General features: G+C 47.1%; 1 protein-coding gene across 1 annotated transcript in view; it reads left to right on the top strand.

The window, feature by feature from the left end:
- The first annotated feature begins 704 nt into the window (after nucleotides 1–704).
- TBX2 (T-box transcription factor 2) overlaps nucleotides 705–27832 on the top strand; it is a 34879-nt gene continuing 7751 nt past the window's right edge. Inside the window, exons 1-6 of the mRNA XM_083587652.1 lie at nucleotides 705–2643; nucleotides 5041–5308; nucleotides 14533–14679; nucleotides 20012–20088; nucleotides 21025–21194; nucleotides 26119–26747. Of these exons, the coding sequence (XP_083443778.1) occupies nucleotides 2279–2643; nucleotides 5041–5308; nucleotides 14533–14679; nucleotides 20012–20088; nucleotides 21025–21194; nucleotides 26119–26747 (1656 nt within the window). The 5' untranslated portion in view covers nucleotides 705–2278. The remainder of the gene's footprint in view (nucleotides 2644–5040; nucleotides 5309–14532; nucleotides 14680–20011; nucleotides 20089–21024; nucleotides 21195–26118; nucleotides 26748–27832) is intronic.

The following is a 27832-nucleotide window of genomic DNA, read 5'->3' as shown; positions in this document are numbered from 1 at the left end:
CTCGCCAGTCTTTAGGCACGTGACACCCACCGGCTTTTGCTCGCAGGCCTTTTGGGCACCAAGGCCCAATAAGCTTACAACAGGTCTACTCGGGAGTAGCTCCAAAGTCCAGGGGCCTGTGTGAAGGGATGAAATTTATAAAAACTTCCCCTGCGAATAAAGTGGTGTGGGGGGTAGAAAACACGTGTGGAAAGAGACACCTGCACTAGCGTTCAAAATATACACCGAGTGGGGGTGGGGTGCGCTCTGGGGAGAGGGACCCTTTCCAAGCACCTGTTCAAGGCCAAACACTCATCCCCACAACCCGAAAAAACCCGACTCCGAGCAAAGATGGCTCGTTGCCGGCGTCTCTTCTCCAGTCCTAGGAATGGTTCCTGCCGCTTCCTTTTCCACTAGGTGATAGATCCTCTCCGTGGGTGTATTCAAGGGCTTTCTGGAGAACCAGGGTCGTGCCCCCCATCCGGATCCTGGTCCGCAGGCCTCCGCCCTCTCTCTGATCTCCATCCCTCGCCCGGCCTGCGCCCTGGTCGCTCGCGCGCTGGCGCATTCCGCGGGGCGCCTTCTTTCCTGGCTGCCTGGCCAGACTCACTCCGGGTGCCTCTGCCAACAGTTCCTGCGCTGGGGGAACGTGCCCCCTCCCTCTCCCCATCAGCTAGGAGACGGGCCTGGAGAGGGGAGGGCTCCCGAGGCCTTGCCTCTGTCATTGGTTAATATTTTATTCTGTTGACATGTTTTCTTTCGGGTGATGCCTCCGACACCTTTCACCCCCCTCCGTTCCTCTCTTCTTCTCTTTCTCCTCCCTCTTCTCTCTTTCTCTCCACCCGCCCATCACAAACCCCTTTCTATTCCCTCCTTCTCTCCACCCCCACCCCTTCCCAGCTCCCTCTCTCACCCCAGATCTTGGCCGGACCTGTCAAAACCACGCCTATGGACATCCACAATTGGTCTGAACCGCGTAAAATCCACAATCAAGGGGGGCTCGGCTCATTAAGGGTTGGCCCGAGAGGTGGAAACGCGCGGAGCGGAGCGAGGGGGGTGGGGAGGAAGGAAGGAAGAAGAAGAGGGAGGGAGGGAGGGAGGGAGAGAGAGAGAGGAGGAAAGAGAGAGAGGAGGAGAGAGAAGAGGTGGAGGAATCCGAGCGAGGAAGGGCGCACGAGAGATCGTCCCAGCGCTTTCTGCTCCTTTATTTTTTAAAAGAGAGGGATCCAGAAGAGACGCAAGCCAGTCTGCCCTGGGGCTCGCTCTCCTTCGGAGCTATGAAGCGCCTGGCTCCCGGCTCGGATTCCGGCGTCGATCCAACTCCGGAGCCTCGCGATCCTTGAGCGACCGGAGAAGAGGGGGCGGGGGTTGGTTTCGCTTTGGGTCGGAAAGGCGAAGGAAGCAAAGGAGGAAGCTCCCCCGGCTGCTGCCCGCTCGCTCGCTCGCTCGCAAACGGCGAGGGGGGAAAGAGAGCGCGCGAGCGCCCGAGAAGAAAAGGGGGGGCCGGCGGCAAGATCCCCCTCCCCTCCCCACCCCACGGCCGCCAGATCCAGCTTGGCTTTCTCTCCCTCTCTCGGGGAGGGAGGTCAGGAGTTCTTGTAGGACTGGGAGGGAGGGGGACGCGCTTCTCCGCCGACTCCCCCTCCCCAAACCTTTCCGATTGCAAGATCATCTTGAGCTGTTCTTTAAAATTTTATTTTAAGGACTTGATTATTTTTTTTTGAAGGCGTCAAGACTCGCCCTTGTCGGCTGCACTTTTTTGGGGGATCCCCCCTCCAATTTGATCGGGGAGAAGGGGCTCTGTTTCGCCCTCCCTCCTGCCTGCAAGAGGAAAAAAACATATAAGGACTTACCGGCCCCTCGGAGACGTCCAGAAGAACTCAAATCACCGGGACTGTTTGGTAGTGTGGTGTTTGTATGTGAGTCTGTGTGCGCCTGTTTGTGTGGGCTTTCCCCCCCCCCCAGCTCTGCTCGGGCTTCCCTCCCTTCTCCCCAGTTTCTGGCCCCCTGCACAGGAACCCGAAGGCAGTTTTGCCAGAGTTGAGGAGGGTTGAAACCCACCAGCCCGGGGGCGCTTCTGAGAACCGCGAACACAAAACGGGTTGAAATTCACTAGCTCTGCTGCCTGAGCTCGCAGGGGGGAGGTGTGCTTGTGTGTGTTGTGTGTGTGTGCACGGGGTGGGGGGGATTGAAATTGACAAGCAAAGCAGGCGCCTCTTCTTCTCCCCCCCGCCATCAACTCCCAACCCCTCCCTTGCTGGAGGGATCGGGCTTTCCTCCCGGATTTGTGGATGTACTGATGAGAGATCCAGCCTTCCCGGGGACTGCGATGGCTTACCACCCTTTCCACGCGCCCAGGCCGTCCGACTTCCCTATGTCAGCTTTCCTGGCGGCCGCTCAGCCCTCCTTCTTCCCGGCTTTGGCTCTGCCTCCGGCCGCCCTGACGAAACCTTTGCAGGATCCTAGCCTGGCCGGAGCCGCCGAGGCCAGTTTGCACGTCTCGGCGCTGGGACACCACCACCAAGCCGCCCATCTGAGGTCGCTCAAAAGCCTGGAGCCCGAGGAGGAGGTCGAGGACGACCCCAAAGTGACCCTGGAAGCCAAAGATCTCTGGGATCAGTTTCACAAACTAGGGACCGAGATGGTGATCACCAAATCTGGAAGGTGAGCAGTTCCGGGCGCCAACCACGTTGCAATTAGGAATAGCAAAAGTAATAATTGATAGATAATAATTCATATTTTTCATGATAGGATAATAATTCATGTTTTGCATGATAGCAGGATAATAATTCATGTATTGCGTGATAGCATGATAGGAGCATTATTAAGCACTGATTTTTGCTGAATGGGGGGAGGAATCAACCTTCTGCGTTGTTTCTCACGGTACGCTCCCCCACCTAGGACTTTAATTTAAATGTATCTGTCATCTCTCTTAAAACGCCTTCCTACCCCTAAACCCATTTCCAGCCAATGCCACATAAACTGGAAGTAAAGTTTTCCTGCAATCATGGGGTTTTATTCCCAAGACAACGCGTTCAAGGTTGGGTTAGTGTGTTTAAATGCTAAGCAGATATATCTGATTTTTGGTAAAGGGTTTTTGCTGTGTGTGCGCGCGTGCGTTTGTGTGGAAGTCGTCTTTTCCACGCTGAAACTAAGTCTCTTCCCCCCCCCACCTCCCCAAATCATGGTTAATTATTTAAACCCTATAATTCCATATTATATTTGTTTACACGATTAAAAGAAAACTTGTTTCCGGGTTAAATGTTTCTGGCTGATAGCCTCGAAACACTCCAGAGTTGTGTGATTTTAGCTAATATTGTTATTTTATTTTTAAAGTTCATATGTATGTATGTATTTTTTTAAAGCTGAATAATTACATTTTACATTAAAATATCCTAAAGGAGCCTAGGAGTACAGATTGCAACCGTAGGGCACGCTTTACATAGGAGTAAGCCTCTATGTCAAACACGGTTGACTTGACTGCAAAGGGTAAAACAGGCATTAGGATCAGGCCCAAGAGGCATAACTGATGCCAGAAATACAAAACTGAGGGTCTTCCTTACGTTCAAAGCACGGTACTGAATGAAGGAGGGATGATTTTTGGAGGTTTGGAAATGGATTTGAAACGCTCCCTTCCACCCAGATTCCTGAAAATTTGGGCACTGCGGTTTGGATCTGCTAAATTTCTTTCCATTTTCCGTTTCATGTTGCCTGCAGGGAAGCCCTCCGTCCTCGCTGGGCCCCCTGCCCTCCCCACCCCAAATATAATGAGCGGACAAATTTCTCGAACTTCCAGGGAGGGGGTTTCCTGTTGTTTTATCTATTCTCTCCCCCCTCCCTCCCTTTGCCAGCAATGCCTTCGGTCTATTAAGAGAAGTTTGAGGTTTGCATTTTTTCCCTTTTCAGGTTAGGTCAAGGGAAATTTGGAATGGTAAAACAAGGGGCGCCCGCTTGGGCTTCGACACGACCCCTCACCCCCATTCGACATGTAGAATTTGCACCACATTTTTTAAAAAGAGAGAGAGAGAAAAGATCTGCCGTGCAGGCGCACAACTAGGTCATTCGGCTTCCCTGCCCCTGACAATCCGGATTTCAACTTCCTTTTGAACCTGGATTTTTAATCCGGAACAAGGAATCGTTTTCTTGTTAATCTGCTCTTAAAATAAAAAAAAGTCTGTCCTATGTACGCTGTAAATCCCATTCACCCTTACCTTGAAGTAAATCCCAGCGAAATGGATGGGATTTAGAATTTCAGAGTAAACCTGTTTGCTAGAATGGGGTTTTCGAATGCAGGAGGAAAGACAGGTTTTTTTTTGAGGGGGGGGAGCTTTCTTTCAAACCCTCGAAATGCACACCTTTTTATAAAAGCAGAATTTGGATTGGCGAATTATTTTCTGGGGGGTCTTTATTTGTTTTCATAGAACCCTGGCCCTGAATAGGTGGCCTAATTTCAAAGGATGTGCCCCGGGCCTGCATTTTAAACTGCAACCTCCTCAGGACTTTCCTTGCACAAAACCGGCTTTACTCTGGAGTAAACGCGTTTAGGGCCTCCCCGCGTCTGAGAAAGAGTTTCAGTCCAGTTGGAGTGCATGTTTACTCGGAGACCATTCCCACGGTGCGCAACTGAACCTTTCCCCCTTGAACTGTGCTCTGGGATCGCGGGCGCCAAAGACCGCAGTCTCTGCAGCCTCTTTGGAAAGCCTGCTGAACAGAGTGGCACTTACCTCTGTGTAAACGTGCGTGGAAATCGCCCCGCCGAGGAAGCCCTGTACCTTAAAGTACAGCTCGCCTTCAAAACAAAGCCTTAGATTGTCACGCTTCTCTCTTTCGAAAAAGAAAGAGACGCAATTCAAAGCAAAAGCACAAGGCCATCTCTTGAAATAAAAACCAGCGTTTCACAGTGATCCATAATGTTTAATAACGGGCACGTGTGTTTTAAATAGATTGCAGTGTTTCCGAGTTGAATTCTTGACTTTGCGAAGAGGTGGGTGGAATGATCGTTTCCCTTAAAACCTTGTTTTTTCCTTTTTTTCTTTTTTAAATTTCCTGGTGTTTATTCAGGCGAATGTTCCCCCCTTTCAAAGTTCGCGTCAGCGGCTTGGACAAGAAAGCGAAGTACATTTTGTTAATGGATATCGTGGCGGCCGACGACTGTCGCTACAAGTTCCACAACTCGCGCTGGATGGTGGCCGGGAAAGCGGACCCGGAGATGCCCAAACGCATGTACATCCACCCGGACAGCCCCGCTACCGGGGAGCAGTGGATGGCCAAGCCGGTCGCCTTCCACAAACTCAAGCTCACCAACAACATCTCGGATAAGCACGGCTTCGTAAGTCCCCCCCGTGCTCCATTTCCTTCTTTCTGTGGGGTAAAAAGCTGGGTGGGGTGGGGTGGGGCAGGAGAGGAGCTGCTGTTTTTCTTTCATTTAATTTCCAAGGCTTTGAAAAATCCGCCCAGCCTGCCACCTCCTCTGTGCCTCGGGGATGCCCGGCTCCTGTCACACAATTGACACGTGTCTCTATCTTCAGATAATCTCTCCGCTGGGAACTGGAGTTTTTTTGTGGGGGGGGGGAGTGGAGAGAGAAAGAGAGATCAGACAGCCATACCGTACCCTTTTTTTAAAGAAAGAAAAGCTGCGATCTGGAGCGCAGGATTTATTAAAGAGTTCAAATCCTGGTTGAAATGGTGGAGTAGGGGGCTTTACTCCTGAGTAAACCACCTCAAGAACTGGCGCTATGGGGCTGCTGTTGATCAGCACAGTTTATCTCCCCCCACTCCCGCAACAGGCAGATATTTTCCTTACTCTTTGAGATTGGGGTTTTCTGGGGCGCCAGGCGTTGTACATCTGTGGCTCTTTAGATCCGCATTAAAGTGAGTAGTCCTCAATCCGAAATGCCTGAGCTCCTGTTTACAACTCCCTTTTGCAAACCTCCTCGTTAAAGCTCTCCTTTTGGAGTCTGTATTTAGTAAACTTCGTAGATCTATTCCGTATATAATAACACGTATAATAGTGTGTGTTCCATATATAATTCGTACAATATCTCTTGTGTGTGTGAATGTATGTGCACGTTCTTGGTCCCCGTCTTAAGAATTTTCAATCTCTAACCTGAAAGACCGTACACTTTTAAATAAATTTATCCGATATAAATCTGTAGGGTGCTTCCCCCCACACCTGATGCTAATGAAGGGGGCTTCTATGACCCATAGCTAATAAATCATACCTCCTTATCAGGAGTTTAAAATTCGTAACAACCTACACCCCTGCCAGAGGTTGTCTCCTTCTGGGGTCAAGGGTGGGGTGGGATAATGGGCGGAAAATCCTCGCTGGAGAGCGTATCCTACACGCTTGTACACGCTTGACGTGGAAGTAAATTCTCATCGATTGCAATGCGGATTTAAATGCGCATCATAGCATTGCGGATTTACAGCCGCATCGTGTATGCGAAGAGATATGTTAACTTGGGAAGGAAATCCCATTGATTTCCCCGCTCGCCTTCCCATCGGGACCTCCAGTCAACGTTGCAATCCTATCCAGATTTGCCAGGGAAGTAAGCTTAACTGAGATCAACCGGGCTTAATTTAGAGTAAACACAAGTAACGTCGGGAGGGGAGATGGGCGCTTGCTTGCTAATAGTGCGGTGGCAGGTCGGTTTACTGGGTGTGTTCAGTGGAGCTTACTCCCAGGTAAGCCTGAAGAAAACAATGACCTGCATAAGCAACGTTTCTTCCAGGGTGAGCGGTTAGTTAGTGCCTTCAGTTCAGCCAAGGCTGAGGCAATCATTCATGGAGGTAAATCCCATTGAATTCAACGGGGTTTACTTCTGAGTAGGCACGCATAGGATTATGCTGTGAGCTGCCATTAACATTTCTGATCATTTTTTCACCGCAGGGGCTGGTTTGCTTGTTATTTATTAAAACCTATAAAGTCCTTTTTCTTTTTCCTTTGGCAAGACAGCTAAAGTGAATTAACAGGAAATATTTTTATCCTATAAAATAATCACCTTTATTTTTAAGGCAATTTAAACTCCGCTTCTTTTATTTGCCTTAAAATTGGCAGAAGGGGCTGAAAAAAACCCTTTTACTTAAAATGCTTGGGGTGTGTGCGTGTGCCTGTGTGAATGGATTCCAGTAGATCTTTTCAAAACTGGAAAATAGGGTTTGATCCTGGATTACTCTAAAATGTACGCCAGTAATTATTTTTCCCCCGTTGAGCAGAATATAGTACTTTTCATCACTTCTCCATTATTTTGCAAAAAGTGCAAAGGAGATAATTGTAATTTATATATATCTATATGTTTTGTGTGTGTTTGAGTGTTATATATAAAATTAAGATCCCTTAACTTTGGCGTGTGCGTGGAGGAAACAGAAAAGAAGAAATGCAGGGATTATTTCAATAAATCTTGAGGTCATTTGTTGGGTGATGAATGACCTTTCTTTAAAGTCAAATTAAAAGGTTACTTAGAAGGGTTTTTTGTGGCGTGGGGGAGGCATGTTTAGTTTTTACAGGTGTGTTCTTAGATGAACAGACTAGTTCGTTCTCCTTCAGGATCCGGAAAATAGGGGGATCAACAGGCTAGTTCGATTCCTTTCCCTATTGATTCGGAAGTAGCTGCCCTGGTCTTCAATGGAGCCTTAGGGAAGGAATTGAGGTACGTGGGGGCCGCGCTGCTCTCCCCCAATCACCACCCCCAGGAAAACAAACGCTATAATCGATAATGTACACGATGCTGCGTATACGTGCGGTGTGGGATCAAAAAACAATTCTGCTGCCTTAAGAGAGAGAGAGAGAGAGAGAGAGAGAGAGAGAGAGAGAGAGTTTCCTCCGCCGCCCCCCAGTCTTCAATGGGCCCTAGTCTCTCTCTGCGTTGTACACACGCACTTTCAATGCCTTTCTAGGTTTGGCGAACTCAGCGCCTTCTTAAATATCCCTTGCTAAACGCCAGGATGTCTTAAAAAGGCGAGCTTAACTTGCACTGATGTGGTTGTCCGCCCCCTATAATCTTGGCACAATTTTAGTACGCTGCCATAGTTCCTACAGGAACAATTCAGAGCCCACAGTCCGAACGAGCGTGGTGCTTTTATATATTTAATAATAGTTATTGATAGATTTTGTGCCTTCTATTTATTTCGCGGTAGTCTTACCTGTAGGTCACGCCATTTCCGCAGCAGAATTTGCGGATCTAGTGTGTGTTGCGTGTGTGTGTGTTTCTCAATGATTTGCTGGCACACGCCTGTTAAATATAAACGCAACCACCCCACCATCGCGTATTGAAAAGGCGCGCTGCAGTGTTGTGCAGCATTGCGATTCAGCATTGCGGAATCCAATAAGTTGCGCTCTTTGCATTGAACAAAGGGGGCGGGGGGGGGAGCGCGCTTAGCAGGCAGGAAAGGGAAAGTTTTTTGGGTTTTTTTAACAGTAACAAATCTAATGATTTGCAGAGGTGGTCAATTTCACCTTTAATTGTAGAAAAAAGACCTTGAGCCCAGCTCAGATAGAGAGAAGGCCCCGATCTAACAGAAGTGAAGCGTTTGTGTGTGTTTAAAGCCCAGGGGTTAACTTCACCAGCGAGAAAGTTTTAAGCCCATGTTTAAGACCTCTTTTTCCGTGCCTCTCCCCGCGAAATTAATGGGGTGTGCAGACCGAGCCTAGGTGGGCTTACTCGAAAGGAAAGGCCGCTCGTTAAAATGGGCACGACTCCCAGGCAACTGCGCCTAGCAGGACTGCAGGTTTTAAGGTGCTTCTGCGGGGCTGAATTGTGCCCAAATATTATTGGTACTTTGTGGGGGGTGGGAGAAGGAGACGGAGGGGTCTTTCTTAAAACGCCTTAAGTAAAAACAGGTCCATTGGTGGAAACTAAGAATGGGCAGAATTACCTTAAATAACTAAGCCCAGTCAAGTATCTTTGTTTTAATGGGGGGACGGACGGACACCCAGCTACTTTTTAAGAGGAAGGGGGAGGTTGGAAATTATTTAATTTCAAGCACAACTCTACTTTTAACATTGAAACCTAAAGGTTCACGACGCCAGCTCTAAAATGTAAAGACCCTTTCCACCAGCATAATAATTCCTCTCTTAATAATAATGATGATGACGATTAAAAAATAAACGAACCGATGGATCCTGTATTCTATTTTTTTTCGGACGCTAATCCGGTTTCCTCTTGTTGAATTCGATTTCAAGCTGATAATGTCAAGGATCGCAGCCCAGTCCTGGGGGGGGGGGCGGTTAATTTAAAGTGACTTCGACCCAAATAAGGGAGCTGTGCCTTCTCCAGCATCGTTACCTCGGGAAGCAACGCCGTGCATATTTACTCAGGAGTAAGACACAGTGAGACTTCCTAGGATATTTTTTTAAATAAAAGGGTTTTTACTTATATCCCTTCCCAGCACATTCACACACCTTGCTTCCAACCGCTTTGATTCTGGAGTGAATCCGATCCCACCGGCTTCGGTTGTGGCGGGATTTACTTCCAAGTAAGGTTTGCAAGCCCACAAGGAGGTGGGACATACACCCCCGCTCCCAAATAACCACGGACATCAACTAGGATTTATGGCTAACGTGTTTAGGATGCTTAAAGGAGGGGCCAGATTTTCCCTTATTATAGCTTAGGATATAATACCATGTAAGCAGTTTATTTAGGGCGCAGTCCTGTGCACGCTTACCTGGGAGTAAACGCACTGAACGCACGGGGGCTGCTTGCCTAGGAGTCTGTGCACTGCTAAGATAGAAAGACTCTTCGAATTTAATGCAGCTACTATTTTTTCAGTATGTAACAGCTCCAGCTTAACAGTCCCCCCCAAAAGCAGTGGGTTTTAGAGGTGCCTAAGTTTGCTTAATGTAACTGTATGGATTATTAGTGCCCCAAGAATGAGTGGGTTTAAGGGGTGCCTAACTCTGTAAAGTCCTGTAAGTCTTATGGATATAGCTGCTTGGATTCCGCAGGAATCCCAACTCTCCCGGGTCACTGGCTTCTGGATCAGGCCGTATATTTGACCCTCAGGTACCTCCAATTTGATCCCCGGATTTGTACTGTTTGAATTACGCTCCACCAAATCCCCATCCCGTTTACTCAGAAACAAAAACGAAACAAAAAAACCCCCAATTCACTCAGCAGGATTGACTCCCGAGTTGGCTTGCGCTTTGCTGGGGTTATAAGTGTGGTCTGGAGAACATTATAAGGCCAGGTAAATCAGTCCCAACGCCAGAACTCCAGACTGGAAGTGGGGGCCAGAGAATTAAAAAAAAAACAACAACCCCGTTTGCAAGAGACGCCTCCGATGAGCAATGCTCAGATCAATGGCGTCCCCATTTTAAGTGCTGTATCAGTCAAAATATTGGTGTGTATGAGAATATCTTCGTGTAAGAAAGCTGCATGCCATTATCATTCCTCCAAGGAATAGACGGGTTCGTTTAAGGTTCGTTCCGCACAGCGTTTAATCCGAATTACCACCCTTCTCCATCCCGCGCTGGAGAACTTGCCGTTTTAAGGCGGCGGTTATGTATAACCTGACTTTTTTGGGGGTGGGGTGGGGAATAAGCCACGATGAATTCATCAGGGCTTACTTCCGAGTAAGGATACCCATGGAAGTGGCATCTATCTCCTCCGATCCTGAACATGTGTGCGTGTGATTAGGGGGTTCCAGACGCAACGTCGAAGACATCGGAAGTCTCCCTTAATTTCAAGGGCAAACGGCATCTCTGTGCTGTTCCCTGCCTGCTGCGGAGTGAGTCCCAGTGTGGGATCTCCAATGGCGCTTACTTCCAAGGAAGTGGGTCCAAGGCTACGCAGTTTGTAGGCTGCTATCCTAACGCCTGCTTCCTGGGAGCAAGCCCCAATGAATTCAATAGGACTTACTTCTGAGTAGTGGTGGTTAGAACCGCCCTGAGCGGCCTCCCACTCTCTCTTGGGGTATTCTCGAGTTTCAAAAGGGTTTCTGCTGGACTCCTGGGCCCACTTACTTCCGAGGAAACATGCCCTAGGTGGGCTTGCGCCCTTTGCGTGGAGCGTGTCCCTCGAGTTAGGCTTGGCTGCTGCCTTCCTGACAAAGCGCTTTGGTCCCATTGACGGCAATAATGTATCCTACTCCCTTGAGAGATATTTCGCTGCTGTTTGGATCGGGGCGTTGGGCATCTTGAGCCTCAGAGTGGATGCGCGATTCTTTCCTCCGAATTAAGTCCCGCGGAAGTAAATTAAATGTGCCTTGGGCCCTTGGATGATAGAGATCGTTTGGAAGTAGGTCCATCCTAATCATCGATGTTTACTTCCAAGTAAAAGCACGTCCTAGCAGAGGCAGAAGCTACCCTCACGACATCGGGGTCTTCCTTCTGAGTAATCCTATTGGAAAGCCTGACATATCCAAAAGGGGAGCGCATTCCCTTCTCGGATAAATGGGGCATTTGAAACGTGCTTGGGAATTGGGATGAGTCTATAATCCTTCCAAGAATTCCTGTTTCCCCTTGTCGTTAATTATTTTAAAATATGGACGCTGAGGAAGGAGCAATTGATATAAAGCGACCTGGTCAATGTCATTTGGACGGTAATTAGTCGAGACTGGCTGAATTTCTCTTAATGGTTTTTCCATATATTTATATACAATATATATATATCGTCTATTAGTTTTGAAGTCCACCCAAATATTCGACCATGAGGCTCTTCGCTATTTGGCAACCCATGTGGTTTATTCGGAAGCAAGCCCCAATGAGTAAAATGGAGCTTACTCCCAAGTACGAGTGTTGATAGTAGTATTTTTGTAGAAAAAGAAAAGAGAATAAAAAATCTGTAAGGTTATGCTGCCGCGCGCACACCACACATCTAAAGGCACGACGCCAAATAAACTTGGGAGCTGTAGTTTGTTAAGGGTGCTGGGATTGGTAGCTGTGTGTGCGGCGAACTACAGTTCCCAGGATCTTCTGGGAATAGGGGGTGTGCCTTATGGGGTGTAGACAGCAGGAGAGTGTAAATGTACCTGTTGAAAGCGTCAACGTACTTGCTTCTAAGCCCCCCCCCCCCAATCCATGGGAGAAAAGGATCGTTAGAGTTCGATCCGTTTCCCTTTCAGACACACAACCGTCTTCTGGGTTCCCCCCCCCCCTTTGACCGGAATTCAAGTTATTCCCCATCCCGAACGTTCCATTGCAAAGAACCCGGACACAGGGTCTGATCCTGGGCACGTGTCCTGGGGAAGTTCATTACTCGGAAACCGAGGTACTTCCCGCCCCCCAGCTCAACGCGATGGTTTGTGATTTCCAAGTGAAGCGACTCATTTCAGCTGCAACCCAGTCACGAAATCTGCCCGGATAATTCCAGATGAATTTGTTTATGAAAATTATAGAATTTCCTGTCGGATTTCCAAATTTGTTCCGAGTTTAAGTGAATTGAAAAAGGGAGGATATTTATGGCAGTACCTTTGGCAATACGTTTGAGGTGTGTGTGGGGAGAGAGGTTAGTCACCTGTCACCGTTAAGTAGGTTCCTAACCAAAGGTTGTAGCCAACGTTAGTCATTCTCAGAGTAGACCCATTGGAATTAATGGACATTATAAACTCCGGTAGCATTTAGCTGGATGCAATCCCGTGCTTCTAGGTGTCCAAAGAGCAAAATAGGATCTACTCATTTGAAACTGCTGAAAGAGTTACACCCTTACCTGGAAGTAAACTTCGTTTAAAACTAGAGGGGCAATCTACTCAGTTTACTCAGGAGTAAAGACAGCACCCTATGCTCACTGCCATGGGAGTTAGGCCACCGAAAACAATGAAGCTGAAGTTGTCAAACGTATGTAGGAATACTCTTAAGTTATTTTATTTTGTTTAGTTTCCTGGGACTTACTTCTGAGTAAATATGTATACCACCCAGATGCTGGGGGTGCCAGGAAAAATGGACATGCTTGGCACTTGCTCTTTGAATACCTCCCCACTTCAGACACGATCCAGAGATAACAAAACATTTCTATGTCCCACCATTGAGTTTCATGGGGTCAGTATGACGTTTGTGCTTAAAATTCTCCCATTTAATTAAATGGGGTCTGAAAGGGTTTACTTCATTAGTTTACCTGCCCTTTATTATTATCTTATTATCGTTACCATTATTAGTGCTGAAAGAAAAACAGCTTTTTTTATTTTCCCCCCTTTGTTTTATTTGTGGGACTGCTGGACATTTCTGTGTGTGGACAAAACGCAAACCCAACTGACTCCCTTTGAATGTCCTGCTAAAATAACCTATATTTCCTTCCAATAATATTATCTATTTGTCAAGCGACTGAATTGGCCTTTTGAGGGGAAAACAAATTTGCCTTACAATTATGTGTGTGGGTTTCATCTGGTATCAAACTCTATTTACAAACAGCTGTAGAATAGTGTTGCAAAGAATTATGTCTCTTTTGCTGGACTTACAGCAAAACACACACACACATATACAAAGTTAAACGGGTTTGAGACTCAGCACACTTTTATACCACAGTCATATAAATGTATACTCAGAAGTAAGCCCCAGTGAGTTCAGAGGGGCATATTCCCAGGTAACTGTGAACAGGATTGCAGCCTTCGCTTTGGGTGTAAATGCTGCTGAAGCCTGGAATATTTATTTCCGGATCAAACGCACAGGAGTATATTTTACGTTTATGAAGACCCATGACATTCAACACCTTTGCTCTTTTGTCTTGCATCAGGCCATAGCAACTTCCGAAAGTGTGCAGCGTATATAAACCCACAAAGTGTAAAATAGCATATACAAAACACACTTTGTCTTTTAAAACATGATCAGTTCTTTCTCCTGAACCTTAGGCACTTTTGTTTGAAAGTGAACCAGCAGTCAAAATCTGAAGCCTTTCTGTGAATTGATTGTGTTGTTGTTGTTGTTGCTGCTGCTACAGTGTTGTTGTTATACCTCCCCACCTCCTGCAAAAAAAGGGAGAACAACAAAATTCCAGGATAAGATTATGGTAGAAAATCTAGGTAACCTAATTCACTGCTTTTTGTTTTACTGGGATTGCTTGCCTGAGCCTATGAGAGTTTACGTGGAAGGGAAGCCTTGAGTTCAATAGGCCTTACTTGCAGCAGTAAGTGGGCTCAGAATGCAGGATTCATTTTCCAAGCTGGGGGTTCCAGAGTGAAGGCTTTGGCTAAGTGCTACAGCATCTGCATTGCATGTAGAAGATCTCGGGTTCAACTATCGGCCTCCCCAGATAGGGATGGGAGAGTTTCCTGCCTGAAACTCTGGAGAGCTGCTGCCCGTCAGTGTGGACAATACTGAGCTAAATGGATCAAGGCAGCTTTTTTTGCTCCTTTGTTATAGGACTGCAGCCTGCCCGCCCTTTCCATTACCACCACCCTTTAACTTGTCTCCAAATGTGACTTTCTGTATAAATATATGTATAAATATCAATTGGGAAGAGGAAAAGGGTGATATGGTGTTTTGTTTTGTTTTTTTAAAAAACCACCTAATATATATATAAAAAAATAAGAGTGAATTTGCCAAATATATTTGTTTTGTTTGTTGCCTGGATTTTAACCGCCTCTTCTCTCTCTCTCTCTCCCCTGCCTTTCTCTGAAATATAGACCATCCTTAATTCGATGCATAAATATCAACCGAGATTCCATATAGTTCGGGCCAATGACATTCTCAAGTTACCCTACAGCACTTTTCGAACTTACGTGTTTCCCGAAACGGACTTCATAGCAGTGACTGCTTATCAAAACGACAAGGTAAGAGACACAGCTAGACTGCCATTGCATCTGGAGGTTTTATTTTGCTAGCGTTCTGAATAGACTTGCCTTCCATTAATTTGTTCCCCCTCCCATTCTTTTAAAGTCAAAATAATTCATGACATGTTCCTATGCCACCACCACCTTACGGACCCCATTTGGACCCTTGCAATTTATGGCAATCCAGCTATTGCTTCATGATCTGAAGCTGGTGAGCAGGGATTAAATTTCCTCTTAGCTTCATAGCTAGCGAGCTGAGCGAACTTGGAGCAATCTCTATCAGCCTCAAAGTCTACCACACAGGGACAATAACACCTGTGGGGCAGGGAGGGAAAATCACATACTGTATGCAGTCACATTTTCCCAGAGAAAAGGCTGGGTTTAAAACTCCATTGATGCATTCAATTATTCAGCAGATGCACAAGTTTAAAAAAGAAGAAGACAGCTCTCTGCCCTCTAGGAGCTTACAGTTCAAATTCACATGAATTATAAAGATAACGCCCTCCCTGCTTTCCATAAGTTAATTTATTTCTTCTTTATACCTTCCAACTCTACAATTCTATGATTCTGTGTTTGAAACATTGCACTAATTCACTAAGTGGCTAATAAGATTGTAGGATTACAGATTTCTTCTTTTTTGGGTGGGAGTGGGGGCAGAGGGAATAACTGGTCCAAAACAAAGGAGGAAATGTTGCAACTCCCATATCTCTTCCGTATGTGCCTTGATAGATCCCATTTTTTAAGTCAAAGAATTACATAGCCACACATTACTCTGATGGTGATATTCCACCTTTCTCGCCATCCATCCAAAGTGGAGGCCCCATTGCAACCAGTGGGACATACTCCTGAGTAAACACACATAGGATCCGATGACAGGGTGGATGTGCACAGCCTGATTCCACCTGCGTTTACTTGGAAGGAAGCCCAATTGTGTTCCTCAAGGTTTCCTCGCAGGAAAATGTGTAGGCTTTGCAGCTAAGCATTGCATCTTAGCCTTCATGTATGTGGGGTGGGGGTTGTATGTGGAGGGAGGAGGGGCGAGACTCTCTCTCGGTGCAGTCTCTTCTTAAGCCACTTCAGTTCCTCAGTCAGCTTCTCAAACTGCAGTTCTAAAACCGAATCGCAGAAACTAGATTTAGGAATGTCTCTTAAACTGAGTCAGAGCACTGGCTCATTTTTCTAAGTACCATCGCAACAGTTTCAGGTAGGGGGACAAGTTCAGGCCTACCTGGACAGGCTTTCTGCATGAAAAGCAGATGCTCCATCACTGAGCTAGGGCCCTAGCAGGGAGCAAGCAAACAGGCCCATTTCCGCTTAACTGGTTTTGGTGTCTTTATTCGGAATGGAGGCAAGGACACCAGTTCTTGTGGCGAGATAGAGCTTCTTCTCCCCCACTCTCACTCCCCAGCTCAGCCCCTTGCTAGAGAGAGCCTGGGCCTGTTATTTTGCCTCAGGTCACTCTCCTCGATGGGGGCCTGTTTTTGAGCAATCGTTAATCGATTACGAACTTTGCCATAAACTTTACGAGGCAAACAGGCCCACCAGGGTGCTCAGCGCTGGCTGTCAATTAATCCTGCAAGGCAGTGGGTGGGACCAGCTGTGTGTGTGTGTGTGTGTGAGAGAGAGAGAGAGAGAGAGAGAGAGAGGAAGAGAGGGAGAGCTGGAGAAATAAAAAACGCCTAGCATTTGATGTTTAGAGGTATAGCAGATGTCAGGCTTGCGGGATCTACTTTGCGTTTTTATTACAACCCTGAGATCCACCGTCCAGAGCTGGGTTGAGAAAGGAAAGCGCTTGAAAGTTAAATAATTCCGAGCCAAGGACATTTGTTTTATGTACTAGAGCTAATGGTCCTCCCATACAATAATGTGTTCCTGGTTAACTCCTCAGGCAGCTCTCTCCCACCTAGGAACATGGGAGCTGCCTTATAGTGAATCAAACCGCTGGACCCTGTAGCTCAGTGACTGGCAATGGCTCTCCAGGATTTAAAGCAGGGAGCCTCTCGTAGCCTTACCCGAAGATGCCATTGAGGAATGAACCTACCGCTGACCCACAGCCCTTTTCCTTCATTTTAGGAATATAATTTAGGCTGGGAGCGGGGGAGTTTGAAATCTTCATTGATCTGTTTCAAAACCACCCTGAGGTTTGCATGTAGTTCCTCACCTACCTCACAACATTTACCTCACTGCAGGGATGATGTCTCTGCCAATGGTCTCTGCATGGAAAGAAAAACCCCACCACATAAACTTAAAGAGAGGGAAGGGGTCAGGTTACGTTAGCATGCGCAGCTAAGGGTTAAACCATGGGTCGGCAAACTAAGGCCCGGGGGCTGGATCCGGCCCAATCGCCTTCTAAATCCGACCCACGGATGGTCTGGGAATCAGTGTGTTTTTACATGAGTAGAATGTGTCCTTTTATTTAAAATGCATCTCTGGGTTATTTGTGGGGCCTGCCTGGTGTTTTTACATAAGTAGAATGTGTGCTTTTATTTAAAATGTATCTCTGGGTTATTTGTGGGGCATAGGAATTCGTTCATTATTATTTTTTTCAAAATATAGTCCGGCCCCACACAAGGTCTGAGGGCAGTGGCGTAGCGTGGGTTGTCAGCACCCGGGGCAAGGCAAGTAATTTGCGCCCCCTAACCCATGGATTTGCCCTAACCCCAGATCTTGCGCCCGGTGCGGCCGGCCCCCCCTGCATCCCCCACGCTACGCCACTGTCTGAGGGACAGTGGACTGGCCTCCTGCTGAAAAAGTTTGCTGACCCCTGGGTTAAACTCCCAAAGTTCCCTTTATGATGAGCAACCAAAATGGCGCAAAGCAGCAAGCAAGCTTTGGAGTCCACCAGAGCTCTTCATCAGAGGGATATTAAGCAAGGGGGGGGGGCGCATGAGGGGCAAAATGATTGCTGTTAAAGCAAATGGGGGAGGGAGCACGTTTGTTGGGCAAGAGCTTCATCTCACCTATAATTGCACAACCTTAATTTGCTGGTGTGCAAATGACTCCCACCCCAAAACTGCAAAAATAGCAAGGTAGGGCAGGGGCAAAGACTCACTGCCTGAAACCTTGGAGGGAGAGCTGCTGCCAGTCAGGGTAGACAAGACTGAAGAGATGTGGACTCAGTTCTGCCTCAGTTTCCCATTCTGCAGATGTGGTGATTGTGCCCCTTACCTCAAAGTAAATTCTGATTGAAATGGGTAGGGCTTAATTTCAGGACAGAGGAAAGTTGCTGAACGATGTTCTCAGACCTTCCCTGAGTCCTAGAAAGATGGATTTCTGGTTGGCGTTGCTGCTTGGAGTCCTGGCTGAGGCGCCTTCTCTCTATATATAAATCTAAGGAGCACTTTGGAAGGGGGCAGACTCACGCTGGAGAAAGGGGGAGAAACAGAGCAATGCAAATGGAACATGGGGCTGGAGCGCCTCTCCTCTGAAGAAAAGTGAGGGGTGCATTGAGATAATTCCCAGACTCTAGATTCAAATATCATGTGCCCCCACAGGACGGGGAACCTGTGGCATTCCAGATGTTTGTGGGCTCCAGCTCCCATTATCCCCTGACCATTGGTCATGCTGGCAGCAGGGCCTGATGGGAGCTGGAGTCCACCAGAATATGCAAGCGTTCCCCATTCCTGGCCTTGAGAACATTTTATTATTATTATTACTACTACTGTGGTCTTTTCAGTGGTGGCTCCCTGCTTGTGAAATGCTCTCCCTGGGGAAGCTTGCCTGGTGCCCTCATTGCATATATTTAGGTGGGGGGGGGGGAGTTCCTTTTTAACCAGGACTTTGGCTTTTAAATATCTACACCCTTTGGCACGGTTGGGATGGTGTGTGTGTGTACATGCACACTAGTTTTAATGTATGGATGTGTTTTTTTGCTAAAAAATATTGTAAGTTGCTTTGAGTTGCTATGGCAAAAAGGTGACTAATAAATTTAATAAATAATAACAATAAAAATTAGAGAGAAAGAAAGAAAGAAAGAAAGAAAGAAAGAAAGAAAGAAAGAAAGAAAGAAAAAAAGAAAAGAATGCAAATAATGCAAATAATGGAAAAATAAGATGGGCGTCTGATCGGGCCATTTTTGGGGGGATGTGTGTGTGTGTGGGGTTCTAAAAGTAATCAGCAGGCTAATATTTAAAAATGTAAACAATAATCTTCTGTGAAACCGTGGAAAGAGTGAGAGATGTCTCTGTGTGTATCGGGGAGGGGAAAATACAAGAAAATTGCGCATCCATTTTTAAAATGCGGTATCTGCGGGACATATTACCAAGCCATGAATAATTGAGGGGTCTCCTGTAGCCAGTCGCCAGAGCCCATAAAAAAAAATACTCCTGGCGTGCGCTCCTTTCCCCGAGACCAGATAAGAATAGCGTTTAAACAGCCTGGCCGTGTTTTCGTCGCCACCTTCCCTCTTGGGGGCCGTGAGAAACTGGGGCCGGGGAGCCGAGCAGCTTCCTATCATTAAACCCCGATGAATAATTCAGGCAAAACCTCAACATCGTTTTTAATAAAGCCTGCGGTGTGTTTTAAACCGGAGGGGATTCGGAGCTGATCTATAAAAGTGAGCGGATGAGATGCTTTCTGGGTTGAATTGGAAAGGGGGAGTGTGTGTGCATGTGGTTTTGTTTTTGGTTTTTTTTTGGGGGGGGGTTACAGACGCAACTAAAAACTGATTATCCAAAATCAGGGAGGGGGAATCTGTGTCCCTCCAGATGCTGAACTACAACTCCCATCATCCACTGGCTATGGATGATGGGAATTGTAGTCCAAGGACAGTTGGAGCTCCCCCCCTTCCCGATTTTCCTATCCATGGCTACTCTGGAGTAGCGTGACTTTCAGACCCTCCAAGTATCCCTATTTACTTCTGCGGGAGCTTGGCTAGCATTGCGCTATGAAGCTGCCGCGGCATGCAAGCGGTTACTTGGAAGTAAACCTCATTGAATTTTACGGGGTTGGCTTTTTAGTAAAGGAACAAGATGGGAGTTCTGGCACAAAGGATATGGTGATGTTTTCCATTTCCCCTCCCCTCTCTCCCTCATCCCGATTTATTCCAAGTGCTTTTAAATTACTAATATCTGGAGGAATCGTCAGAGTGCTTTTGGTTATTGTTTTTAAAGTCCGACTTCCAAATTTTCTTCCCCTAAACGGAGGGGGAGGGATATAAAGTGTACCGTATTAAGAATGGGTGTCCAGCACCTAGCACCTCGGGGAACGGGGAGAGATAAGGGTGGCCAGGGAATTTCCAGGAGCTAAAGTGACACAGCTTTGTTTGGAGAGGGGAGAGTGTCCATCAGGTGCCATGCTTGAATTAAAAGAGGTTTGTCCTTTAATATTTCAGATCACCCAACTGAAAATCGATAACAACCCCTTTGCAAAAGGATTTCGAGATACCGGGAATGGCAGGAGAGAAAAAAGGTATGTATGAATATTAATCAAGTCTGGGGATTTTTTTAAAAAGCAGGACACCCACCCACCCCTTTTCGTTGTTCCTCCTCCTCCTCCAACTCCCCTCTCAGGTGTTGACCTGCAGATGTTTTGGAACCCCCTTAACTCCTGACCATTCATTGGTCATGCTGGCTGCAACTTCTGTAAGGCACCAGGTCTGCCTGCCTTTGAGTTGCCTGTTGCGGCTACAGTCTGAAAAGCCCTTGCTGGAAAGGAACCCCACTAAGCACACTGGACTTACTTCCAAGCAAACATCTGTGGGATTGTGACCTGCACCTTAACTTACAAATGTTTACATGATAGTTATTAATAGCAGTAGCAGCAGCATTTTATTTGTTGTTCCACCAGTGTGCCCATTTATCAATTACTATTGCTACTACTGTTATTAAATAATAATTTATCAAAGCCACAATAATAATCAGAATATTATTAATAACCATCCTAATAAAAACTGCACCATCGGTATGCTCGTTGTTATACTGATGGTCCAGTTAACAGAAACAACTATTAATAAACATAGGCGCATTGGTGGTGCAACAATGAATGTGTGTGTGTTTTTTTAAAAATATATTATTACAGTATTATTGTTAGTGCCATCGGCATTCCAGCCACTTCTCAGAGCCCAGGTCTCTGTCCAAAAAGCGTAATAATCTAAAATGTGACCCAGGGAAAGTAAAGGCAGGGTTAAGCAGGGGAGAAATATGTGGCTGTCTCAGTTCCATGGGTTTAGGTTTGGTTACAGGTATATATATATCTGCAGTTACCAGTGAATAGCCACTGATCCCTTTCTCTGGCTGTTCCTCTCGAAACCGAAAAGGCAGAGACGGAGAAGGAGGCTCTGGGCACCTACCTCGCTGACCATCTGTTTCAAACTTAAGACTAAAGCCTGCTTTTTGTCACTGAAAGGAAACAGCTCACTCTCCCCTCTTTGCGGATGTACGAAGATCAGTGCAAGGCAGACCGGGATGGGGGCGAATCGGATGCATCTTCGTGTGAACCGGCCCCTGTCCGGGAGTCGCTCCACTCCCCCTTGGGCACAGCTCCCAGTCCCCTGAGGCTCCACCGGAACAGCAGAGGTAAAAAGCTTCTGAATACCTTCCTAAAAAAAATAATAATCTTGAGTAGGAACCATAGTTTGCTCAGGGTGCTAGGAGCTGTTGCTCTGCTAGGGGAAAACTACAGTTCCCAGGATTGTACTTTTTTGGGGGGGGGGAGAAATGTGCTTTAAATGTGTGGTGTGGTCCTGCTGAACTTCGTGGGGGCTCTTTTCCCCTTCTGAAACTACAAAAGACGTTGTTGTTGCTTTCTGCAGGCTGATCTCAGGCATGATTTACTCAGAAGTAAATCCCGCTGGCTTCAGTGGGGCTTCCCCGCTTCCCCCAAATGATCCCGCATAAAGAGCTCCTGGCCTTTCAAAGTGCTATATTTTTCTCTAGGTTGGATGCAATGGGAAGTTTACTTCTGAGTAAACAGGTGCAGGACTGGAAGGCAGGCCCTTGTGTCCATGGGGTTGTATCTATTGATTAACAACAAAATTAATATTTTCCCCTTCATCAAAGCGCTTAACACATCTTTTCACAACAGGCTTGTGAGACTGCCAGTGTGAATATCACTCCCACATTGCTGAGTGGGGTTAGGGCAGCTATTTTACCTTCTTGTACTTGCGATCTGAAAGATCGAATGATTTTTCTTTTAATCAGCAACAGAACTGGGGCTTCAGATCGCACTGAGCGATGCCTCATTTTAACCAGCACATACATGGGTGGGTGTTAATTCAGCACCAAGCCATGTCAAGGCCTTGAAAATCTACCTGTCTAGCGTCAGCCATGCTCAGAGGAGACCCATTGAAATGAATGGACAGGATTCATTTTTAGCTGGATACAAACCAGTGGCTCTGGTTTACCACACCTCAGGAAAGTGTGCTTAGAATTGCAGTGTGGAATAGGCACCTGAAATAACATTCCCTAGGGCTAAACCCTTGAAACCTATGTAGGATTTGGTGAGATTCCTGCATCGCAGGGGGTTGGACTAGATGACCCTTGGGGTCCCTTCCAACCCTACAATTCTATGATAATTTAGGAACACAGGAAGGTGCATATTGAAATCTAATTGGAATCATCTATCAATATTTTATACTTAGGAATATACTTCCCTGGGGGTAAACCTCATTTGAACAGAGTATGGCATTGTCCTCCCCCTTCCCAACCAATCTAATCTGAGATATAAATCCTAAAGTGAGGAGTTTCTTATCAAGATTGCTGAGCTTAATTTAAGAACCAGAGTGGTTTTATTTTTATTTTTGGATTTTATTTCTGTCGAAGGAAAGAGTCTGCTTCGATGGGCTTCTCATCAACTCAACTCTCTTTCCTCACTCCCAGCCAATAAAAATATTAGCTTAGAAAGAAAATTGGAGAGCTTTCAAAGGGGAGAGGAAGAAAAGAAGAAAAACATCATTACATTTTTAGTGATTTAGCTTGCAATCCCCCCGCTGCCCCCCCCCCCGTTTTACAACCTGTAAATCAAATTTGCAAAATAGAACCCACTGGATTTAAAAGGCAAGGGACTCAACAATGCAATCCTTTACCTGTCTACTCAGAAGTAACTCCCGCAGAGTTAAATGGGGCATGCGTTCAGGGAAGTAAATTTAGGATTTCGCTGCCTCAGACTTCAAGATTCAGATAAATCTTTTTTGTTACGGATTTGCAGCCTGATCTCAACGACGAATAAGAAGTCTTTTCCTTTGTTGCCTGCATAATATGCATGCATATTTAGAAGTATTTTTCATGGATATCACGGCACTTTCCGAGTAAACATCATTTAGGTTCGGGATTAGCCTCATTGAATCTGGTGGGTCGGTGTATTTCCAATTCCATAAACAGATACAGGATGTTTTTATATATTTTCCCTCTTCAGTGCATCTTACTCGCTTGCTCTCCACTCCCAGCAACAGATACGATCCTTCTGACATCTTATTTTTCTTCCAATTACCCATTTCAACAAGGGCAATTTCCCCCATCAAAACAGATCGAATTTCTCTTCCAGTTGGGGGAAGGAAAGAGGGCGAGAGGAAGGCGCCCCTTCACTGATTGTGCAAAATTATGGATTTTAAATAAAGTGGAGTAAGAAACCTTTCCCTCCTCCTTTTTTTACGTTGCAAGATAAGTAGATCTCTCCAGGTGTCGACGTGATTGAAATGGCCAGTTTTATTATGCCTACGCAATGGAGAGTGAGCGGTATATATACGCAGTATATATAATTTCTCCCCATCGCTTTGCTGGTGAGAATGGTCAGTCGCTGGGGCGAATGACCCTGTTCTCTATCGCCCCCTGGCAGCGACTCTAAGCACACTTCATTTCCTTCTTCACCTGTCTATGTTTCTCTACTCCTTTGAGGGTTGGTTTTTGGGGTTTTTTTGCAGTCTCCTGCAGCGACCTCAAATTGGAAGGTCAATCAGCTGTGCTGCTAGTTGATCGTTTATTACAGAGCAGAAGAGTGTTCGTTGCATCAGTCCACAGACCATAGCAGAATGATGGCTATCTAAAAAGAATTGAATAAACAAATAGGAATCCCCATCTCAATATGGCTTTTGCTTCCCGTTATGTGTTGTGAGGTCTCTGTCTCTCACAGTCCATTCCATTTTAAACTGACTTGGGCTGTCATCCTATGCTCCAAGGATGGAGAACCTCTGGGTGTGAAATGCAGCCCTGTCTCACTCAGGTTGTGGAGTTGGACCAAAGAGGGGGTCTGGGGGCCATATTTACCCGCAGGGTGGAAGTTACCCAATCCCTGATTTATTCCATTGTAAGCGGTTTCTTAGGGATGCGGGTGGCGCTGTGGGTTAAACCACAGAGCCTAGGACTTGCCAATCAGAAGGTCGGCGGTTCGAATCCCCACAACGGGATGAGCTCCCATTGTTCGGTCCCAGCACCTGCCAACCTAGCAGTTTGAAAGCACGTCAAAGTGCAAGTAGATAAATAGGTACCACTCCAGCGGGAAGGTAAACGGCATTTCCGTGCGCTGCTCTGGTTCGCCAGAAGTGGCTTAGTCATGCTGGCCACATGACCCGGAAGCTGTCTGCAGACAAACGCTGGCTCCCTCGGCCAATAAAGCGAGATGAGCGCCGCAACCCCAGAGTCGGTCTGAGACCTAATGGTCAGGGGTCCCTTTACCTTTACCTTAAGTGGTTTCTTACTTATCTGAATACAACAACAATAACATCCCCTTGCTAGAGATTTGGTTAATGTGCACTTCTGTTTGACAACACATAGACAAAGGGAACTTCGAGATGACCCCGTTTATGGAGTATCCATCTTGATTTGTTTGCAGGGAAATTAGACAATGCCTGCTATTTAATGAGGGTTCATTCTGATTTGTTCACAGGGAGGTTAGATAGAACATTGCATTCGTCACACACTTCCCAGTGTATTCCCCTCCCTATCACTTTCCTTCTTGCAAAAGAAAAAGGCTGATCTGTTGGGGGAGGAGGTTTACTGTGTAAGACCCTCCAAGTGCGCAATCCGATTTTGACATTAGAAAGTTGGGGACTTTTTTAGTTTGGAGAAAAGTCGAGCAAGAGGTGACATGATAGTGGTTTATAAAATTATTTATGGCATGGGAAAAGTGGATAGAGAAAGGTTTCACTCTCTCTCTCAACACTTGAAATCATGGAAATCCAATTTAGCTGAATGTTGGAAGATTCCAGACAGATAAAGAAAGTCCTTCTTCATGCAGCGCAGAGTTAAACTACAGAACTACATCATCATCATCATCATCATCATCATCATCATCATAATAATAATAATAATAATTTATTTATACCCCGCCCATCTGGCTGAGTTTCCCCAGCCACTCTGGGCGGCTCCCAATCAAGTGTTAAAAACAATACAGCGTTACATATTAAAAACTTCCCTGAACAGGGCTGCCTTCAGATGTCTTCTGAATGTCAGGTAGTTGTTTATCTCTTTGACATCTGATGGGAGGGCATTCCACAGGGCGGGCGCCACTACCGAGAAAGCCCTCTGTCTGGTTCCCTGTAGCCTCACTTCTCGTAATGAGGGAACCGCCAGAAGGCCCTCGGCATGACAGGAGGCAGTCATGGTCACCAACTAGGATGGCTTTAAAAGCAGATTATACGGGTTCCTAGAGGTTGAGGCTCTCTTTGGCTACTAGCCCTGATGACTATGTTCTGCCTCCACTGTCAGAAGCAGCAATGCTTCTGAATAATATCAGCTGCTGGAAACTGCAGCAGGGGAGAGCATGGATGTACACAGGTCATGCTTGAAGGTGGGGCTACCTTTGAAGGTGACCCGGAAACTACAACTAATCCAGAATGCGGCAGCTAGAGTGGTGACTGGGAGTGGCTGCCGAGACCACATAACACGGGTCCTGAGAGATCTGCATTGGCTCCCAGTACGTTTCCAAGCACAATTCAAAGTGTTGGTGCTGACCTTTAAAGCCCTAAACGGCCCCGGTCCAGTGTACCTGAAGGAGCGTCTCCACCCGCATCGTTCTACCCGGACACTGAGGTCTAGCGCTGAGGGCCTTCTGGCGGTTCCCTTACTTCGAGAAGCCAAGTTACAGGGAACCAGGCAGAGGGCCTTCTTGGTGGTGGCGCCCGCCCTGTGGAACGCCCTCCAACCAGATGTCAAAGAGAACAACAACTACCAGACTTTTAGAAGACATCTGAAGGCAGCCCTGTTTAGGGAAGCTTTTAATGTTTGATGCATTACTGTATTTTAATATTTTGTTGGAAGCTGCCCAGAGTGTCTGGGGAAGCCCAGCCAGATGTGCGGGGTATAAATAAAAAATTATTATTATTATTATTCCCGGAGGTGGCCACTGTGAGAACAGGATTCTGGTCTAGCTGGGCCATTGGCATGATCCTGCAGGCTCCTCTTATGTTAGTATGTGATTGAATCTTGGAAGCAACCAAAGGTGTAAAAAAACACAACCAACAGCACAAGCGCCCTCTTTTATTTTATTTCCCCTCTCCTTTTGCAGAAGACAAGGGCAGCGACCAAGAGCTGGAGAAGCTCCCCGAAGGGAAGAGAACAAGCCCTGACCCTGGGAACTGCAGCCCCCATAGCAGCCCCCGTTTGCAAGGCGGCGAAGAGCGGAGTAAAGAGAGAGCCGGCAAAGCCAGCGATCTCTCCAAAGAGAGCGCCGCCGAAGGGGGCATTTTCAGCCCGCTGGGCTTGGAGAAAGACAAGGTGGAGGGGCGCAGGAAAGAGCCACCCCAGCCGTCTCAGCAGCAGCAGCAGGAAGGATCCAAGAAAGAGGCTCCAGATTGCACCACCCTGGGGGGCAGCAAGGAGTCCTTTGCCCCCCTGATGGTGCAGACAGACAGCCCTCCGCACCTGAGCGCCGGACACCTGCAAAGCCTGGCGCTCTCGGGGCTCCACGGCCAGCAGTTCTTCAACCCCCTGAGCACCGGCCAGCCCTTCTTCATCCACCCGGGACAATTTGCCATGGCTCCCGGGGCCTTCTCTGCCATGGGCATGGGGCACTTGCTGGCGTCAGTGGCAGGCGGAGGGAGCCTGGAGAACGGAGGTCTTTCTGCCTCGCAAGGGGCAGCTGGCACAGCCACCCCCTTCCCTTTCCACCTCTCCCAGCACATGTTGGCTTCTCAGGTAAGATGGCAAGGTGTGGGGAGCTGTTTTGGGAGGGGGAAATGGCTAATGGTGCTGTGGTGTAATAACCTGGGCAGCCTGGTACCCAAGTAGATGAATGTGCTTTGCCTATGGGAGGCCCCAGGTTCACTCTGCACTGTCAGCTGCTGTCGCGACCAGGTAGCAGGTGATGGGAAAGACTGGAGAGTCACTGCCAGTCAGAGAAGGCAGTGCTGGACTGGATGGCCAAACAGCCACACCTGCTATAAGGCAGGTTCCTATGTTTCTGCAGTCTTTTCCTAGGGCAGCATGGCTAAGTGTGAAGGCCACAATCCTAGGCAAGCCCCTTTGAACTCAAGCAGCGGGTTTACTCCTGAGTAAACATGCACGAGGACAGGCTGCACCGAGGCTCAGTTTGTGAACCAGGGAAGTCTCCGCAGTTCAAATCCGGCCCTTTGCCAGCCCTCCTGACTTGGTATTCACTCCTGCATCTGCAAAATGGGTATAATGAATGACCATATGCAGTGGTTGTAAAGGCCTTTGGCAGGATGCTGGGCCAGATGGGCCTTTGGCCTGAATCCAGCAAGGCTCTTCTTAAGGTGCATAGGAATGAATGAGCATATGTAGGCAAATGAGTTTTCTCTGTGTCATCCTTGGGGACTGTATACATAGTTTCTGTGCAGGATATGAGAGCTTTTGAGCGTTTGGTTCAGGCAACCCGCATGCTGATGCAGGAATCCCAAGGCGGTCTGTTCCATGAGCTTTTACTGGAGTCAGCTGTGGAAGCTGATCCTTTAGAGCAAAGGGGGAACTGCCACACCAACCTCAACCTGCCTTTTGCCAGCTCCCACTTGGCTGCTTTCTTATTTACAACCAGACAAGGAGGTGACCCTGCCTGACATCTCCCTCCTTTTTGCCTCCTGTAGAACTCAGCCGGGTGGTAGATGGAGACAAAACTATAATTAAGTTGGCCACACACTTCATTTGCTCTGGCTCCACCTACTGTGTTGACTCCTTGCGTTCTGCCCCACCTGTTCCAATGAGCACCAGCCACTGCAGTGGGTCAGGAAATTCTTCCTAACGTTCATCCCCAATCCATTTAATTT

This window comes from Podarcis filfolensis, assembly GCF_964270895.1.
Source record: "Podarcis filfolensis genome assembly, chromosome: 15".
NCBI lineage: Eukaryota > Metazoa > Chordata > Lepidosauria > Squamata > Lacertidae > Podarcis > Podarcis filfolensis.
This window is presented reverse-complemented; position numbering and strand designations above follow the sequence as displayed.